The following is a 19505-nucleotide window of genomic DNA, read 5'->3' on the forward strand; positions in this document are numbered from 1 at the left end:
CACAGCACTTGGGAAATGGAGGCAAGAGGATCAAGGTTATCCTCAGCTAAACAATGAGGCCAGCCTGGGCTACCTGGGACCTTGTCTCAATGAAATGAAACAAAATAAGCAAAACAAAACACAAAATAGTACACAAAACCTTAAAACCAGGTATGGTGGTGCACACCTTTAATCCCAGCACTTAGGAGGCACAGGTAGGATCACTGTGAGTTCGAGGCCACAGTGAGACTACATAGTGAATTCCAGATCAGCCTGGGCTAGAGCAAGACCCTACCTTGAAAAACCAAAAGAGCAACAATAAAACCACAAATGTGTATTACCATGCCTGTGTTTTAGATTTGTATTAAGGATTTGAGAATAAGCAAAAAGTAGAGTAGCAGACTGTTGTGTTGTATGACTAACATCTTGACTACACATATAATATCTTTCCACTTGCTAATTGCTAATTTAAAAAGGAAATATTTCTTTTGGTTTTTTTTTTTTTTTTTTCTTTTTTGAGGTAGGGTCTCACTCTAATCCAGGCTGACCTGGAACTAACTATGTAGTCTTAGGGTGGCCTTGAACTCACGGTGATCCTCCTACCTCTGCCTCCTGAGTGCTGGGATTAAAGGTGTGTGCCACCACGCCCGGCTCTTTTTTTTTTTTTTTTTTGAGATAGGCTCTCACTCTAGCCCAGGTTGACCTGGAACTCTCTCTCTGTAGTTCTAGGCTGGTTTTGAACTCACAGTTGTCCTCCTATCTCTGACTCCTGAATGCTGGAATTAAAGGTGTATGCCACCATGCCCGGCACTAATGGCTAATTTTTCAAAAGTATTTTTATTTATTTGAGAGAGAGAGAGAATGGGCGTGCCAGGGCCTTTAGCCACTGCATACTCCAGACACATGTGCCTCCTTGTGCATCTGGCTTATGTGGATACTGGGGAATTGAACTTGGGTTCTGTGGCTCCATCGGCAAGCTCCCTAACTGCTAAGCCATTTCTCCAGCTCTAATATATATATTTTTTTGAAAAATATTTTTATTTATTTATTTATTTGTTTGACAGACATAAAGAGGGAGAGAGAGAGAAAGAACAGGCATGCCAGGGCCTCCAGCCACTGCAAACGAACTCCAGATGCATGTACCACCTTGTGCATCTAACATGGGTCCTGAGGAATAGAACCTGGGTCCTTTGGCTTTGTAGGCAAACGCCTTAACCTCTAAGTTATCCCTCTGGCCCTTAAAAAAAAAAAAAAATTAATTTATTTGCAAGTAAAGTGAGATAGAAGAGAGTCAGGAGAATGGGCTGTCCAGGGCCTCTAGCTGCTTCAAATGAACTCCAGATGCATGTGCCACTCTGTGCATCTGGCTTTACATGGGTACTGGGGAATAGAACCTCAGGCCCTAACCTGGGTTATTAGGCTTTGCAAACAACTACCTTAACCGCTGAGCCATCTCTTCCACCCAATAGTCCTTACTTTTGCTGGGCTTCTATTTGTTAGGAGCCAGTCATTAGGTCCACCATCCTGTGCACCAGGGTTGGGTCACACACAGGTATGAGGAGCAGGGGACCGTGTCCTTGGAGCAACTCTGGAAGTAGCCCATATGATCTTGAATTTATTTATTTATTTATTTGAGGTAAGGTCTTAACATTGTCTGCTCAGGCTGGCCTAGAACTTTGTAGCCCAAACTAGCCTTGAAACTCATGGCCCTCTTCCTGCCTTAGCCTCTAGCATGCTGGAATTATAGGCCAAACAACCACATACAACTCTTTATTATTTTCTTCTTCCTTTCCTTTTCCATTTTCTTTTTTTTTTTTCTTCCGAGGTAGGGTCTCATCTGGCCCAGGCTGACCTGGAATTAACTATGTAGTCTCAGGGTGGCCTTGAACTCCTGCCTCTGCCTCCCCGGTGCTAGGATTAAAGGTGTGCACCACCACACTGGACCCCAATGCTGGTTTTGGTTGGCATCTGCCTCCTCCATTAGACAAGAATGATGGGAACTGGATCCCTCTCGTTCCCTCTGTGTCCAAGCCACGGTTGGGATGCTGAGTGCATGTGAGCTGTTTGGGAAGTGTATGTGGAACAAGTCAAATGCGCGGGGGTAGGACAGGAGCCTGGCATAGATCACTCCTCTTACTGGTTCTCCTAACCGTTTCTTTGGTGCAGGTGAATGTCCCCCGGCTCCTTCCTTTCTCAGGAGTGGGCAAGGTGAAGCAGGCGGCATGTGGCGGGACAGGCTGTGCCGTGCTGAACGGTGAGACCTGCTTCTTGGCATCTCTTTGGGAAGTGCTGGGCAGATTGGCTAGGGGAGTGGCCCATGTGCAGCAGTGGACTGCAGCCCGAGTGAGGAGCGGGGCTGCAGGACCACGTAGTTGGGTTAAGTCAGTGAATGTGCAGTGGGAGTGGGATTCCCAACAGGAATTGAGTAGCTGGGATGGACGTGCAGACACAGCCAAAGCTGGCCCGTTCTGTAGCAGACCTCCTGTCCTGGTGCTGGGGACTGAACTCAAGGCCTTACTGCTAAGTCATGCCTCAGCCCTCCTCATTGCCCTCAAGAGGTGGGGTGCTTCTGCTCTGCAAGTGGCTAGCTTGCCAGACAGACTTCTCAGGCAAGCATGTAAGCAGGAGAGAGGGAAGTACTTTCAATGTGGCAGCATGTTCTTGTGAGCAAAGGCAAAACCCCAAAGCTGTGTGACGGTGACAAGGGGAGGGGGTGCTGTCTGCATTTCTGGAGTGGGACCTTACTCAGTGTGACTTGCGTCTGTTGAAATGTAGAAGAAGGACATGTTTTTGTCTGGGGATATGGAATTCTTGGGAAAGGACCAAACCTCGTGGAAACTGCTCTTCCAGAAATGATTCCTCCCACGCTCTTTGGCTTGTCAGAATTCAACCCTGAAGTCCAGGTTTCTCACGTCCGATGTGGACTCAGCCATTTTGCTGCGATTACCAGTAAGTGACCTAGGGGTTCACTGTTTCTCAAACTGGGGCAGCTCTCAGCTTCCATCCGTGCATCCGCCTGTCTGTCCATCCACCTATCCACCTATTCATCCAGCTGTCCACCACCCACCAACACACATACATACACATGCATCCACCTAACCATCTAGTGAGTGGCACCTGTGTGGCAGTGATTAAACAGGGTGGCCCCACCAAAGGAGATTTGGCTTGAGATTGTCCCCTCTTCATCCTGGCATTCTGGATTTTGTTCCTTGGGTTCATGGTCAGGTTAATGTTGGGGTGCATTCTCTCAGGGAGTACTCATACGTGAGGAGAGAAGGGTCCAGTAAGTGCAGGAGGAAACCAGTAGTGGTTTGGCACGTGCATGGGCAGGTGGTAGGGAAATGAGTTTGTGGTGCTTAACAGCCACAGGGTGGCAAGAGGCCTGTTTGTGAGCCCATCTCTGCTGGAGGCAGAGCTCAGACCTCTCCGGACGGCAGGGAGAGAAGATGACCGAAGGGACACCTGGGCTGGAGCCTTTGTCCTTCCTCGAAGGCTCACCACATGACAGAGCCAGAACACCAAGCAAGCGTTGAGGGGGCTTTCCTGGGCTGTCCCTCCTCCACCCAGCATGACTCGGATCTCTGCAGTTCACATCAACAGCAGGAGCCTCATTTATTCCACCCACGGGGGTCCCCAGCCAATTGACCATATCCTTGCAATTAAAAACTCTTTTTGTTTTTCGAGGTAGCATCTCCCTCTAGTCCAGGCTGACCTGGAATTCACTGTGTGGTCTCAGACTGCCTTGAATTCATGGCAGTTCTCTTATCTCTGCCTTCTAAGTGCTGGAACTAAAGGCCTGTGCCACCATACCCAGCTTAATATTTTACCTTTATTTATTTATTAGAGAGAGGGGGAGAAAGAGAATGGGGATGCCAGGGCCTCTAGCCATTGTAAACAAACTCCAGATGTGTGCGCCACCATGTGCATGTGGCTTACGTGGGTTTTGGGGAACTGAACCTGGGTCCTTACGTTTTGCAGGCAAGTGCCTTAACCACTAAGCCATCTCTCTAGCCCCTGGGAACCCCCCTTTCTTTTTTGAGGTAAGGTCTCACTCTAGTCCAGGCTGGTCTGGAATTTACTGTGTAATCTCAGGGTGGCCTTGTACTCATGGCAATCCTCCCATGTCCACCTCCTGAGTACTGGGATTAAAGGTGTGCACCACCATGCCCAGCTTAATATTTTATATTTTATTTATTTTCTAGAGAGATAATGGGTACTCCAGGGCCTCTATAGCCACTGTAAACAAACTCCAGATGCATTTGCCACTATGTGGGTTCTGGGGAATTGAACCTGGGTCCTGAGGTTTCACAGGCAAGCGCCTTAACCACTAAGCAATCTCTCTAGCCCTTCTCCCCTTTCTTTTTGAGATAAGGTCTCACTCTATCCCAGGCTGGTCTGGAATTTGCTATGTTGTCTCAGGGTAGCCTTGAACTCATGACAGTCCTCCTACCTTCACCTCCTAAGTGCTGGGATTAAAGGCGTGAACCACCATGCCCAGCTAGAAGCTGTTTTAGAGCATCATCTGAGCCTGGTTGCTTTGTTAAATTTCTTCTACCACACCTTGGGTAACACAGTTTTTGGAGACACATCATGTTCAAGCCACAGCATGGGTTGTCTTCTCCTGCCACTGAGTCCTTTTCCTTCATGGCCCTCTACAGTTTGTGATTTTGATTATTGCTTCGGTCACTTGTCAGTTAGGAGGACAGGAACCACATACGCTCAGCTGCTGTCTTTTCCCCAGGGCCCAGCAAGGACATAGATGTGGCCCAGAGAGGCACCCAGTTGTTCTATGCCACCTGATTGAATGCTTCCGACCACGGAAACCCAAACAAGGACTGGCCGAGTCCCATGTTGTGCCTCACTGTCGGCCCAGCCGAAGGGGCTGGGGGTGCGGCTTTTTTGATAGAGTGCCTGCCTGACATGCGAGGCCCGGCTCCGGCTCTTGCTCTGTATAAACCAGGTGTGGTGGCACACCTGTAATCCCAACACTCAGGTGGTGAAGGCAGGAGGATTAGGACTACCATGTCGTCTGTGACTCAACAGTGAGTTTGAGGCCAGCCTGTATTGCTTGAGAGAAGCCCTGTTGCAAAAAAAAAAAAAAAAGGGGGGGGGGAGGGGCTGGTGAGATAGCTCAGCAGTTAAAGGTATTGGCTTGCAAAGCCTGCTGGCCTGGGTTTAACTCCCCAGTACCCGTGTAAACCCAGATGCACAAAGTGGCATGTGTATCTAGAGTCCATTTGCAGAATAAAGAGTCCCTGGTGCACCCTTCTGTTCTCCTTCCCTCTCTTTCCTTGCAAATTAAAAAATTTAAATATAGCCACATAGCCAGGTGTGGTGGTGCACACCTTTAATTCCAGCACCTGGAAGGCAGAGGTAGGAGGATTGCTGTGAGTTTGAGGCCACCCTGAGAATCCAGAGTGAATTCCAGGTCAGCCTGGGCTAGAGTGAGACCCTACCTTGAAAAACTGAAAAACCAAAAATAAATACATAAATATAAATAAATAAATAGACATAAAGATAGGGCTGGAGAGATGGCTCAGCAGTTAAGATGCTTGCCTGCAAAGACTAATGACTCAGGTTTGATCTCCCCAATACCCATATAAAGCTAAATGTACAAAGTGGCACATGCATCTGGAGTTCCTTTGCAGTGGCTAGATGCCCTGGTGCACCCGTTCTTTCTCTCTCTGTCTGCCTTCTCTCTGTCTCTTTCTCTGCTTGCAAATAAATAAATAAAATAAAATTAAGAAAGAAAATGGAGAGGCGCTGGCTCAGGGTTAAAGGTACTTGTTTGCAAAGCCTGTCAGCCGAGGTTCAGTTTCTCCCAAACCACAAAAAGCTGGATGCAAAGTGGCATATGCATCTGGCAGTTGTTTGCCATAGGAAGAGACCCAGTGCTCCCACACATAAGCAGACAGACACTAATGTGCATGCACACACACCCACAACCATCTTTTTTCTCTTTGCAGACAAAGGTGAGCTGTTTGTCTGGGGCAAGAACGTTCGAGGCTGTCTGGGAATCGGCCGGCTGGAGGACCAGTATTTCCCATGGAGGGTAAGGCCATGCCATGTGGGGCAGAAGTTGTTCCCACAGATGGGCTGGTCAGGGGGGTGGTCCCGGACCTGCTACCCTCCCAGGGCTCTCCTCCCACCATAGCCTGCTACAGGCTCTTGGGAGGTGTGAGTGGGAGAAGGGGAAAGTGAGCTAGCCCCGTCATCAGGCTCCCAGGTGCAGAGCCCCCACCTTTCATGGGGTTGTTGCACCCCTGGGCTCTGTTGCATGCAGGATTGGAGCCTGTCTAGTGTGCCGTCTTTATCAGAAGCCACCGGAGGAGAGGGTGGGGATGTTTCTTAATTGGTAGGATGACTCTCTAGCATGCACCAAGTCCTAGGTTCCATCCCCAGCACCATGTAAAGTGAGCATGTTGGTGTACTGCTGTAATCCCAGCACTCAGAAGATGGAGGCACAATGATCCAAAGTTCAAAGTTGGCCCCGGGCATGGAAGCGCACACCTTTAATCCCAGCACTCTGGAGGCCAGGTTGGAGGATTGCTGTGAGCTTGAGGCCAGCCTGGGACTAGAGTGAATTTCATGGCAGCCTGAGCTAGAGTGAGACCCTATCTTGAAAAACCAAAAAAAAAAAAAAAAAAGAAAAGAAAAGAAAAAAGAAAGAAAGCTCAAGGTTATCCCCAGCTGCATAGCAAGCTTGAGGCCAGCATGGGCTACATGAGACTCTGTTTCAAAATACAACAACAAAAAATCCAATGTGAATAAGTAACCAAGCCAATCATGGTGGCACATGCCTACAATCCCGGCATTTGGAGTGCTGAGGTATGAGATTACCAGTCCGAGGCCAGCCTGGGCTCTGTAGCAAGATTGGTCTCAAAACGAAACAGGGAAATTAGCCAACAAAAACTAAACAAAGCAAAAAACTAACAGGGGCCGGACAAATGGCTCAGTGGGTGAAACCGCTTGCCGTACAAGCGTGAAGAGGTGGGTGAAGATCCTCAGGACCCTCGTACAGCTGGACATGGTGTGCGGGGGTTGGCAATGGGAGCATGTCGGTGGGGGGAGAGGCAGAGCGACGAGACTCCGGAAACTTGCAGGAGACCTGCTCAAACCAGGTGGAGGACTGGGACCAGCACCCAAGTTTGCCCTTGGGCCTCACCCATGAGCCATGGCCTGTGAACCTGTACTCAGCACACACGCACGCACACATGCACGCATGCACGTGCAATATAATCAGCACTTGGGAGGTAGAGACAAGAGGATCAGAGGTTCCAAGTCATCCTTGACTACAGCGGCTGAAGGCCAGCCTGTCTCCCAAACTATAACCAAACAAACAAAAGAAAGCCTCAAAAAGAAGAAGCCAGCCCAGAGGCTGTTGCTGGGACCAGGGAGCTGGGAAGCGGTGCGTCACAGGAGGGACGTTCCACGAGGCTGGGGAGGTGGCGCCTGAGGTCAGCTGTTCTGGAGGCCCGGCTCATGGAATGTGCCAGTGAGCTGAAGGGAAGCAGGCTGAGCCAAAGGGCTCAGGGCAAGGACAGGCTTTACTTGGGTACCAGGGAATTGAACCTGGGTCTTTAGGCTTTGCAGGCAAGATCCTTAACCGCTAAGGCATCTTGTCAGCCCTGGTTTTTTTTTGAGGTTGGTCTTGAACTCACAGTCATCCCCCTACCTCTGCCTCCTGAGTGCTGGGATTAAAGGCATGGGCCACCATGCCGGGCTCATAGCCCCCCCCTTTTTTTTTTTTGAGGTAGGGTTTCCAGGCTGACCTGGAATTCCCTATGTAGTCTCAGGTTGGCCCTGAACTCTCAGTGATCCACCTACCTATGCCTCCTGAGTGCTGGGATTAAAGGCGTGTACCACCATGCCGGGCTCATAGCCCCCCCCTTTTTTTTTTTTGAGGTAGGGTTTCCAGGCTGACCTGGAATTCCCTATGTAGTCTCAGGTTGGCCCTGAACTCTCAGTGATCCACCTACCTATGCCTCCTGAGTGCTGGGATTAAAGGCGTGTACCACCATGCCTGGCTCTCCTAGCCCCTTTAAAACAAACAAAAAACAACTATTTATTTGAGAGAGAGAGAGAGAGAAAGAAAGAGAGAGTGAGCGAGCATGTCTGTGTGAGAGAAAAAGAACACCAGGGCACTTTTGCTACTACAAATGAACTCTGAACACATGAGTCATTTGTATTGTCTGGCTTTATGTGGGTACTGGGAAATTGAACCTGGGACTGGCAGACTTTGCAAGCAAACATTTAACTGCTATGCCATCTATCTCCCTCCCCCTCCTTTTGTGAGATGGGGGTTTCATATAGCCCAGGCTGGCCTGGAACTCACTGTGTAGCCCCAGGATGGCTTGAACTCTTGACCTCCCAAGTACTAGGATTACAGGCTTATACCATCGCACCCAGTTTATGTGGTACTGGGGATGGAACCTAGAGCTTTGTGTATGCTAGGGAAGCACTCTGTCCACTAGGCTATATCCCCCCAGCCCTGTAAATGGCATTTTTTTTTTCTTCGAGGTAGGGTCACACTCTAGCCCAGGCTGACCTGGAATTCACTATGTAGTCTAAGGGTGGCCTCGAACTCACAGTGATCCTCCTACCTCTGCCTCTCAAGTGCTGGGATTAAAGGTGTGCGCCACCATGCCCGGCTGGCACTTACTTTAAAGAGAAGTATTGTATACAGCAGCTGCTCCCAGCAGATGCCACCGTGACTGTCAGCGGCAGTGGGCAGCTGGTGCCTAAGTTTCTTCCTGCTCACCCTTGCTTGCTTTCTCTCCCCTCCCTCCCTCCTTCCTTTCTCCTTTTTCCCCTCCTTTCACTTCTTCTTTCCTTCCCTTCCTTGTCCCTTTCTTCTTCTTTGTTTTGTTTTTTCAAGGTAGGGTCTCCCTCTAGCCCAGGCTGACCTGGAATTCATTATGTAGTCTCAGGGCGGCCTCAAACTCACTTACCTTGGCCTCTCGAGTGCTGGGATTAAAGGTGTGTGCCACCACACCCAGCCCCTTTGTTTTTGTGTGTGTATGTGGCATGTGTATGTGTGGTGTATGCATGTGTCTGCACGGGTGTATGCAGATGGACATGCCTGTGCCCGCATGTGCAGGCCGGAAGACAAAGGGGTCTTCTTGTCTCTCTTTGATCTTACTTCCCTGAGAGCCTCTCACTAAACCCTGAGCTCCCCAGTTTTTTTGGTTGGATTGACTGACCAGCAAACCCCAGTGACTCTTGTCTCTGCAGCCGTTAGCACTGTGGTGGTTACAGTCATGCCCGGTCTTTTGCGTGGCCTCTGGGGATCAGGCTCGGGTCTTCGTGCTTGTGCAGCAAGTGCTCGTACCTGCTGAGGTATCCCCCAGCCCTCCCTTTTGTGCTTTCTCCCGCCCGAGTACTAGCAAGGCCTGACCCGCTTAGCATCCGATACCAGACTAGATGAGGCGTGCTCAGGGTCGTACGGCCTGGACACCCTTTCGTGCTTTCTGAGCGGAGGCTTGGGAAACAGTGGAAGCAGTGACTTTTGGGAAAAAAAAAAATTTTAAGAGCCACCTGGCTAGGCGTGGTGGTGCACACCTTTAATCCCAGCACTCGGGATGATGCTGAGGTAGGAGGATCACTGTGAGTTTGGGGCCACGTTGAGACTACATAGTGAATTCCAGGTCAGCCTGGACTGGAGTGAGACCCTGTCTCAAAAATCAATACACACACACAAAAAGTCACCTCCCTTCATATCCTCCTTCTCTTCCCCTTAGAGAGTGGTTCACCCACTGAGGTGGTTTGGACAGAACATGGCCACTGGGTGGTGGACGTTCAAGGCTGGCTGCTAGAGCCTGATGCCTCCTGCTTCTCGGCCAGTGCCCACGTGGTTCTGACTCACCAGAAAGAATGGCGGCTGGCTTGCCATTGGCTTCCTTATATGTGTGTCTAGTCCAGGGCCAGGCATGTCTGTTCTGGTGAAAGTTGTGTTGGCACCAAGCCATTGTTCACCCTCCTGCATATCCAGTGAGCCCTAAGGGTTTGTGTGGCCACTCTGTTGTTCCCTTGTTATCTTTTGATTGGTTGAGGGGACAGCTTGACACAAAATCCTGAGGTCATTGTTAGAGAGCTCCCTGCTGCCCCAGAGCAAGGCCAAGTGGGAAAGCCAAACCAGACGCTGCTGTCAGGGAAGCCCAGGGGCACCCAAGTTACGGCCTTGGGTTCTGTGGTGCCTTGTGTGTGGCTTTGTGCCTGGTGCTTCATGTGGCGTGAAACTTCTTCCTCCATAGTGCCTCTCTCGCAGCAGCCTGCTCCCCCACTCTAACGCCTATTCGTCATCAACTTAAAAAGAGCCAAAAAGGGCTGGAGACATGCCTAGTGGTTAAGGCATTTGCCTGCAAGGCTCAAGGACCCTGGTTTAATTCCTCAGTACCCACATAAAACCAGATGCACACGATGGTGCATGCATCGTCTGGAGATCGTTTGCAGTAGCTAGAGGCCCTGGCACGTCCAGTTTCTCTCTCTCTCTCTGCTTCTTTCTCTCTTTCTGAAATAAATAAATAAATAATAAAGAGTCAAAACAAAGCCTGGAGTGGTGGCACATGCTTTCAGTCCCATCACTCGGGAGGCTGAGGTTAGGAGATCACTGTGAGTTTAAGGTCACTCTGGGGCCTATAGCTTGAGTTCCAGGTCAGCCTGGGCTAGAGTGAGGCCCTGCTTCAAAAATACAGAAATAAATAAAAAGTGGTTCTTTTCTGATGGGCTTAAGCTCAGGAAGTGACAAGTGAGCCACCTGGTTCAGACCTCTTCTTCCAGAAGCTGGGTGTGGCGGCTCCCACCTGTAATACAACCCCACCCTTAGGAGGCCAAGGCAGGAGGCTGGAAGGTTCCAGTCAGCCTGGGTCACATAGTGAGACTGTGTCTCAGGAGAGTGGGAGTTGGGTCCTTGATGTGGCTCAGGTGGTGGAGTGTGTGCCTGGCATGCACAAAGCCCTGGGCTCCATCCTCAGCTCTGCAGACACAACCAGGCATGGTGGCGCACAGTTGTAATCCTAGAATCAGGAGTTCAAGGTCATCTTTGGACACATACTGAGTTCTAGGGCAGCCCAGGCCACATAAGAGTCTGTTTCAAAACAACAGCCCCCTAAATGTAGCGCACATCCTCAGTGAGAGCCTGAAGGTAGAAATTTCAGGATCCTGGTTGTGGTTGTTGGAGAGACAGCACTACACAGAGGCATGGAACATTCCAGCAGGAACGTCTCAACTTTCAGGACCCTGTGTCTAAGGGAGAGCATTGCAGGCCTAGGGTCAGGCGGCGGGGGGTTGTGAGAGGTCTTTGCCTACCATCTTGCAGAAGGCTGCTCTTTCAGGGGTGTGCTTTTCAGCCTTGCTTTGTGACTAGCTCAATAATAAGACATGGCTGGTGACAGGCTTGTCAGATGGTCAGTTCAGGGACTTGAGAGGCCATGGTCATTGGAACCTTAGGCAGTCAGGACATATCCTGCCCAGCACACCAGGGCTGAGTGGCTTCCTGTGGTTTGTGTCCTAATGGCCAAAACATTTGGGGACAAACACGTAGGTGTCTAAGTGAAATGGGGTGGCCTCAGGTGACTGAGGCAAGGCACTTTCTCCATAAAGGTAAACAGAAGCTCTTGAGTGGCCTGGGAGGTTGCTAAGAGCCCACTTGGCCAGGTCACCCTGGGGCAGCCCATCACCGGTGCTTGGGGCCATCCTGGAACACCGTCCACAGCCCCGGGCCATGCCTCCGCTGTCCCCTGAGGCCCGCTTTTGTTTGTTCTGTGATAGGCTCTGCTAAGCTGTTTGTTTAGAGAGGCAGGGAAGACCAGCACCCTAATGGCGTTAAGCTGGGGGTCAGTGCTTGCACCTCTGGGCTTTTAGGCCCGGCCACCTGGCTCTTGGGAAGCTCAGGAAACACCGTGGCTGAGGCTGTCTGGGCCCTTGACAGCTGCCAGCAGGGAAGGCAGGTAGAGTCAAGATCTGGTGGCCGGGCCAGCCTCCGCATCCTGGCGCGGTTCTGAGGCCCTGCCATTGGGGGTGGTGGTGATGTGGGACATGTAAGACCCAGCTTGTAACCAGAGAGGGGTCTGTAGGGTCTAGTTCCCAAACTTGACCCACCAGGTAGGAGCAAGGGTTCCTGGAACTCTGGGTGACCCCCAGGGAGAGTCACTGTACACTTGGCCTAGGGCAGGGGACCTGGTGGCCGTGCTCCCAGGGCAGTGGGCTCCGAGACATGCTGTTGTGTGAAACCTTTTCCCTGGGAAGACACGAACGCATGTCTCTTGGCCCTAGATAGAGCCAAGCCAACAGAGCAAAGCAGGATTACACCAAAACCAGTTTTGGTGAAGCAATGAGTTTATTGGGGTTACTCACAGAAAGGGGTGAGGAGTTACAAGAGTGTGGGGCTCCCATGGAAGGCGTGAGCCAGAAGTCCCATCCCAGCCTGGATGACAGCCTCTGCACGGCCGCTTGGGTGGTACTCCTGGTCGGGCTTTCTCCTGTACATGCTCCTCCCTCAGCTTTAGGGTGAGGGATTGCTCACGGAGCATGGAGGCCCCAAAGCAGCTGTAACATTGCGAAGGCTCATCTCGGCGCGAATGATGACATCTCCAGCGCTGCTTAGAGGGAGCTCACCGTCTCTTTATCTTCTCTCTATGTGCACTCTCCCCAACCCCACCCCAAACCATGAGACCTCATGTGTGCACCTGACATCTCAGGCAGGGTCTGACCACCTTCTCCGTGCCCTTCCTTCCATGGAGGAGAGTCTGTAGGCCAGAGCTCATGAGACGCTTGTAAGTTGTCCTGGCTGCTTTGGATCAAGCTGGCATAGTTGTTTACTGCTTTCAACACAGAGGAGTTCACAACACACGAACATTCGTGGCTGTGGACATCTGTGTCCTTCCATCTCTTTGAGATGACACTCTAATTATGGTGCTCCTAGTGGGCAGGGAGCTGGGGTGAGTGGCCTGTGAGTAGGTATGGGTCTCCCATTTCCAGGACAGGGACCCACGCTCACAGAGAACATGGATCCCACTAAGAGGCTAGACTGGGGCCGTAGATCAGTTGGTAGAGTGTTTGTGTAGCATGTACAAAGCCCCGAGTTCAATCCTCAGCCTTGCATAAACTGAGCATGGTAGGGCACACCTGTAATCCCAGCACTGGAGAGGTGGAGACAAGAGGATCAGAAGTTCAAGGCTGTCCTCAGCTCCATCGCTCCAGACCAGGTGAGCTGGGTGGTGATGCTTTGTAGCAAGCCCTCCCCTCACCATGTTCCCATGCTTGTCTTCCAGGTGACGATGCCTGGTCAGCCCGTGGACGTGGCATGTGGTGTAGATCACATGGTGACTTTGGCCAAGTCATTCATCTGAACTTCCTTCCTGCCCACCCTGGAATGGCCCTGGCCTCGGAAAAGGCAGTTTGGCAGAGGCAGGGGTGTGTCGACCTGTGGGGCTCTCTTGATGGTACCAGGTCCTTCGTGGGGCCCGGCACTCACTTTGATTTCAGTGGGGGAGAGCCTTGTGGGAGTCTCTGGACGAAGCCCTTCCTGAACTGAGCGCAGGAAGGCCACCCTTGACCTGTCGCGATCCCTAGGAGTCCCGGGTCACAGGGACCTGGGACAGCAGAAGAGTTGGCACATCGCACTGTTTCCAGGTAACATGCAGTGGCTTATGACATCTCACCTGGCTGAGAGATGTTCCTCGGGGAAGCTCACTGCACATGGCTTGTTTGATCTCAAGAGGGGATGCTCAGGATGGCCTCTGGGGCCCCTTCCCAAAAGGCTGGCCCAGCTCAGAGAGGGACCCAGCTGGCTTCCACAAGCTCACCTTGCTCTCATAGCCTCTGTGGCCAGCCCCCTCAAGCAAGTTTCCCAAACAAAGGAGGACGATGCAGTAGCCTGGAATCCTTCAGGCTGGGATTCTACATGGAGCTGCCAATGTACGCCAGCCTGCCACCCTAGGGCCTGAGGCATCCTGGCTTTGGACCCACGCTCACTGCCTGGCTTGGAACAATTTAGAAGGCCCTGCAGAAATGATGAGTTCAAGGCCAAATACTTGTGGGCTGAGGGCTCGGAACACATCCGCCAAAGCTTGGCTGGAAGGCCAGCCTTGGAAGAAAGCCTCAGAAAGGAAAAAGATTTGCTTGTGAAAGAAAACTGGGCTTTTTCCCTTCAAGAACTATTTAAAAGTGTCTTTTGGAGTAAAGTCTATTTTTTGCCTTTTCAATATTGGAAGAGGTCTTGTAATTTTTTTTTAACTTGGTCATTAGACATTAGCTTTTAAAAACATAGTATTTGGGGCTGGGGGAATGGCTTCGTGGATGAGTGCTTGTCACTCAGATATGAGTGCCCGAGACCGAGCTCGATACCCCACACTCAACATGAAAAGTTGGGCATGAGCTGGGCGTGATGGCGCATGCCTTTAATCCCAGCACTCGGGAGGCAGAGGTAGGAGGATCGCCATGAGTTCGAGGCCACCCTGAGACTACATAGTGAATTCCAGGTCAGCCTGGGCTAGAGTGAGACCCTACCTGGAAAAAAAAAAAAAAGTTGGGCATGGCCACACATGCCTCTAACCCAAGTCCTCTGGGGAGCAGAGAGAGAATTGCTGGGGCTCCCTGGTCAGCCAATCCGAAAAACAGGGAACTCCAGGTTCAGGAAGACATTGTTCAGGGAAGAAAGGCAGAGGAGTGGTAAGAGGAGGACACCTGATGTCCTCCTCTGGCCTCTGCAGCTTGTGCATGAGGCACACGTATCCTTGCATATGTGCATCTGCTCACCACCCCCCCCCAAAAAAAAGAAAGAAAAGCCGGAAGGAGTTGTCCTGATCCTTGAGTGTGCCTTAAAGCCCAGTTTTCACCTGCTGGGGTTGGTCTGCTCCCTACCCGCCGGAAGTCCAAGTTGCCCTCTTTTTTTTTTTTTTTTTTTCGAGGTAGGGTCTCACATAGTCCAGGCTGACCTGGAATTCACTATGTAGTCTCAGGGTGGCCTGGAACTCACAGCGATCCTCCTACTTCTGCCTCCAGAGTGCTGGGATTAAAGGCGTGCGCCACCACTCCTGGCTCCAAGTTCTCCTCTTCTGATCCAGGTGCTGAGCAAACAGCCCCGTGCTCTGCCTGACTGCCCCGGAGTCCTCCCTGCCACAGCGGGAATAAAGTCTCCTCCTTTGTGACAGTCACCATTGTCCGCTTGTCAGGGTGTAGAATCACCTAGGAGACAACTCTCAGCATAGCTGCGGTAGATTTTCCAGATTAGGTTGATTGGGGTGAGAAAATTCACTCTTTATTTTTCTGTATTTGAGAGACAGTGTGTATGCGTGCCAACACAAAGCAACTCCAGGTACAGGCTTCACTTTTTGCATCTGGTTTTCCATGGGTCCTGCGGAATCAAAACGGGGCTGTCAAACTTTGTAAGCAAGCACCTTTAACCACAAAGCCATGTCTTCAGCCTGGGAAAATTCACTTTTTTTTTTTTAAGTATTTATTTATTTGACAGAGAAAGAGGGAGGGAGGGAAGGAAAGAGAGAGAGAGGGAGAGATTGGGCACACCAGGGCCTCCAGCCACTGCAAAGGAACTCCAGACGCGTGCGCCCCCTTGTGCATCCGGCTAACGTGGGTCCTGGGGAATCAAACCAGGGTCCTTGGGCTTTGCAGGCAAACGCCTTAACCGCTAAGCCATCCCCAGAAGCAGGTCCTTTGAATGGGTCTCCCAAAAGTGTACATGTTGGTCCCTAATAGGGTGATGTTGAGAGGTGAAGCCTTGTGGGAAGTAGGTGACTTAGAGGGTGTGCCTTTGAAAAGGATTTCTGTAGTTCCCAGGGACTGCAGTCAATTCTCACAAGTTGTTATAGTTAGCCAGGAAGCTGGGTGTGGTAGCGCATGCCTTTACTCCCAGCACTCGGGAGGCAGAGGTAGGAGGATCACCGTGAGTTCAAGGCCAGCTTGAGACTAGAGTGAATTCCAGGTCAGCCTGGGCTAGAGTAAGACCCTACTTTGACCCCCCCCCCCAAAAAAAGAGCCGGGGGCTGGAGAGATGGCTCAGTGGTTAAGGTGTTTGCCTGCAAAGCCAAAGGACCCAGGTTCAACTCCCCAGGACCCATGTAAGCCAGATGCATAAGGGGCACATGCGTCTGGAGTTCATTTGCAGGCCCTAGCATGCCCATTCTCTCTGTCTCTCTTCTATTTCTCTTGCTCTTTGCTTGCAAACAAATAAATAAAAATTTAAAAAAATTATTGAAAATAAAAGAGTTAGCCAGAAGCTGGGCATGGTGGCGCACTCCTTTAGTCCCAGCGCTCAGGAGGCAGAGGTAGGAGGAGTTCATGAGTTTGAGGCCAGCCAGAGACTTTATGGTGAATTCCAGGTCAGGCTGGGCTAGAGTGAAACCCTACCTTGAAAAACAACTGAACAAAACAAAAAGTTAGCCAGCCCCTAAATAGGACATCTTTCTCACCCCTTCCGAGGCTCAGAATGTGGGAGAAGAAGGGAGGGTCAGAAAGAACATTAGAGCATGGGAAAGAGAGTGCTGTGGATTGCATTGGCTGTGGTTTCCTGCACAAGACAGCCTGTCTACATTCCGTCATGCGTGAGGGAGGGCTTCTCAAGGGCCTACCCCTCCTAGAAGACTTAATGGCAGTTAATGGTTGCTGGGGGAGGGGAACACTGTTCAGTGGTGTAGCCACTGCTGAGTTGTCCTCGCTCTAGTAAATAACCCCCATCCTTGCTCAAGCAAGCAACATAATGTGTAATTCAGTGGGATACCACAGACACACACGAGACATGCAAGCAGGAAGGGGGACCTTCTGGGAAGTGGGATAAGAGGGCATTGGGGGAGTGCGGTGGTTCGATTCAGGTGTCCCCCATCCACTTAGGTGTTCTGAATGTCAAGTCCTCAGCTGGTGACAAGTTTGGGTATTGGATCCTCCTGGAGGCAATGTATTGTTGGGGCCGGGCTTGTGACTGTTACAGCTGTTATGCCCAGTTCATGGCGGCCCCACTGACCACCAAGGAGAACCAAACTCGCATGCAAAGGCAAGGACCTTTATTTCGGGCTTAAGCTCCGACTCTTGACTTCACCAGCTCAGTGGATCCCTACAAGAGCCCCAAGAAGCGGGAGGGCAGGGTTTTTATAGGGATTTGAGCAAAGAAGTAGGGGGCGGCTACATGATTGGTTGGTTTAACCAGTAACTGTACTTGTACTCTTTTATTTATTTATTTTTTTTAAATTTTTAAAAAAATTTTTATTTATTTATTTGAGAGCGACAGACACAGAGAGAAAGACAGATAGAGGGAGAGAGAGAGAATGGGCGCGCCAGGGCCTCCAGCCACTGCAAACGAACTCCAGACGCGTGCGCCTCCTTGTGCATCTGGCTAACGTGGGACCTGGGGAACCGAGCCTCGAACCGGGGTCCTTAGGCTTCACAGGCAAGCGCTTAACCGCTAAGCCATCTCTCCAGCCCTGTACTCTTTTGATTGGCTGGGGCAGACAGGCAGGGGGGACAAGTCTTAGGCAAGCCTGGACATGTCTAGGGGCTGACTCAGGTCCTCTGCCTAAACCGGAATTTGAAACTTAGGCCTAGCCAGGGCAGCGCCTCACTGAAGCTTGTCATGGTGCCAGTCTGGTTTCCGGGTCTTTTAATAGCCAGCTTCCCCTTGCCAGTGTTTGGCACACTTTCCTGTTGCTGTTGTCCATCTGATGTTGCCCAGAAGATGATGTCCACCCTCTGCTAGTATCATCAATGTCCCCCACCATCTTGGAACTTCCCCTTGAGTCTGTAAGCCAAAATAACCCCCCCACACACACACAAGCTCTCTTGGTGGAGGATATAATCAAAATACATTATATACCTGTATGAAATACAACAATAAAGTGAGCTGGTGTCACGAACACTCTCTAGATTATCACTACACAGAGAGGATTCCGCAGATGAAGGCACAAGAGACGCTGGTAAGTTTGCAAGAGAGTTTACTGATGTTGTTATAATACACAAGCAAGACCATATCATGCAAAAGGCAACTAAAGCCAAAAACACATAAATCCAAATACTCATCCTAACATAACAATATCTTGATTAGGTCTAACATCATACGACCTGATTCCAAGCGAGGTTCGAGCTGCGACGTTCACTTTCGATTTCACCATAGCGATGCCTCTGGTGACCGGATCGGCTGCGGTCTTGATCCGCCGGCGTAAGTCTTTGGATTGACTTACGGACGATCTGGAGTTTGCGTTGGTGAGCATTCCGGATTGGCTCGCTGATGTTGTTCTCAGTCTCGGACTAATGAGCTGCGTGTCTCAGTCAGTCATCGTGGCGAGAGAGAGAGATGCTTTCGGTTCTTCGGGTCTCTTTTTATACACTTTAAGACTTATCAATCTTAATGCACACATGTCTGTTTATCTATCATTACATCACTGCAAATCGTCACTCTTAATTTCTAACTTATCTACTCTGGACAGGCAAGCCTGTCCTTACATGCTCATGACAGCTGGGCATGGTAGCACACACCTTTAATCCCAGCACTCAGGAGGCTGAGTATACAAGAGGTTCGAGGGCCACCCTGAGAATACATAGTGCATTCCAGGTCAGTCCAGGCTGCCTGGGCTAGAGTGAGACTCTACCTGGAAAAACAAAACAAGTGAACAAACAAAAATCAATAAAAGAAAATGAAATTTAAGAAGCGTTAGCCAGCTGGGCACAGATGTAGATGTCTGTAATCCCAGCACTCGGCTAGGTAGAGGCAGACAGTTGGGAGTTTGAGGCTAGCCTGGGCCATATGGCAAGACTCTATCTCAAGAACAAGCAAGCAAGCGCACAGAGTTAGCCTGACTGCCTTGTGACGTGGCGGCTTACTCTAACACACACTCCTAAGGTGCCATCAGCCACTTTGTGATGTGGCCATGAGGCCTTCACCAGAGCTCAGCAGATGGGGCTGGCCAAACTTGAACCCAATAAGCCTTTTCTTTCTTTCTTTTTTTAATTTATTTGAGAGAAAGAGAATGGGCACACCAGGGCCTTTAGCCCTGCAAGCAAACTCCAGACACATGTGCCACCATGTGCATGTCTGGCTTACGTGGATTCTAGGGAGTCAAACCTGGGGTCCTTAGGCTTCACACGCTAGTGCTTTAACTGCTAAGCCATCTCTCCAGCCCAGGCCTTTTCTTTACAAAGTATGAGACCTCAGGCATTTTGCCATGGCAACATAGAATAGACCAGGGAGCCAAGACTTGAGAAGCTACAGCTTCAAGAGTGATGGAGCCAACATTGCTGAGCAGAATTGACCCCAAGTGTGACCCCTGTTATATGTAACTTCCTGAGTCAGACTATCTTGAACTCTTCTTTTAAAAAAAATATTTATTTATTAGAGAGTGAGAGAGAACGGGCAACATCAGGGCCTCTAGCCACTGCAAACAAACTCCAGAAGCATGCACTGCCTTGTGCATCTGGCTTACATGGGTACTGGGGAATCGAACCTGGGTCCTTAGGCTTTTCAGGCAAGTGCCTTAACTGCTAAACCATCTCTCCACCCCCCCTTAAAATACAACTTATCTTTT

At 50.5% G+C, this 19505-nt stretch overlaps 1 protein-coding gene across 3 annotated transcripts in view; it reads left to right on the top strand.

Annotated features, from left to right (window-relative positions):
* Rcc1l (RCC1 like) overlaps positions 1–14183 on the top strand; it is a 34976-nt gene extending 20793 nt beyond the window's left edge. For 2 of the 3 annotated variants that reach the window (XM_004662609.2, XM_045144697.1), the window contains exons 8-11: positions 2146–2233; positions 2755–2928; positions 5946–6031; positions 13251–14183. In XM_004662609.2, the coding sequence (XP_004662666.2) occupies positions 2146–2233; positions 2755–2928; positions 5946–6031; positions 13251–13328 (426 nt within the window). In that variant the 3' untranslated portion in view covers positions 13329–14183. The remainder of the gene's footprint in view (positions 1–2145; positions 2234–2754; positions 2929–5945; positions 6032–13250) is intronic. The other variant, XM_045144696.1, reaches the window with a different exon arrangement.
* Positions 14184–19505: the final 5322 nt, after the last annotated feature.

The sequence above is a fragment of the Jaculus jaculus genome, chromosome 2 (genome assembly GCF_020740685.1).
Source record: "Jaculus jaculus isolate mJacJac1 chromosome 2, mJacJac1.mat.Y.cur, whole genome shotgun sequence".
In the NCBI taxonomy this organism is placed as follows: Eukaryota; Metazoa; Chordata; class Mammalia; order Rodentia; family Dipodidae; genus Jaculus; species Jaculus jaculus.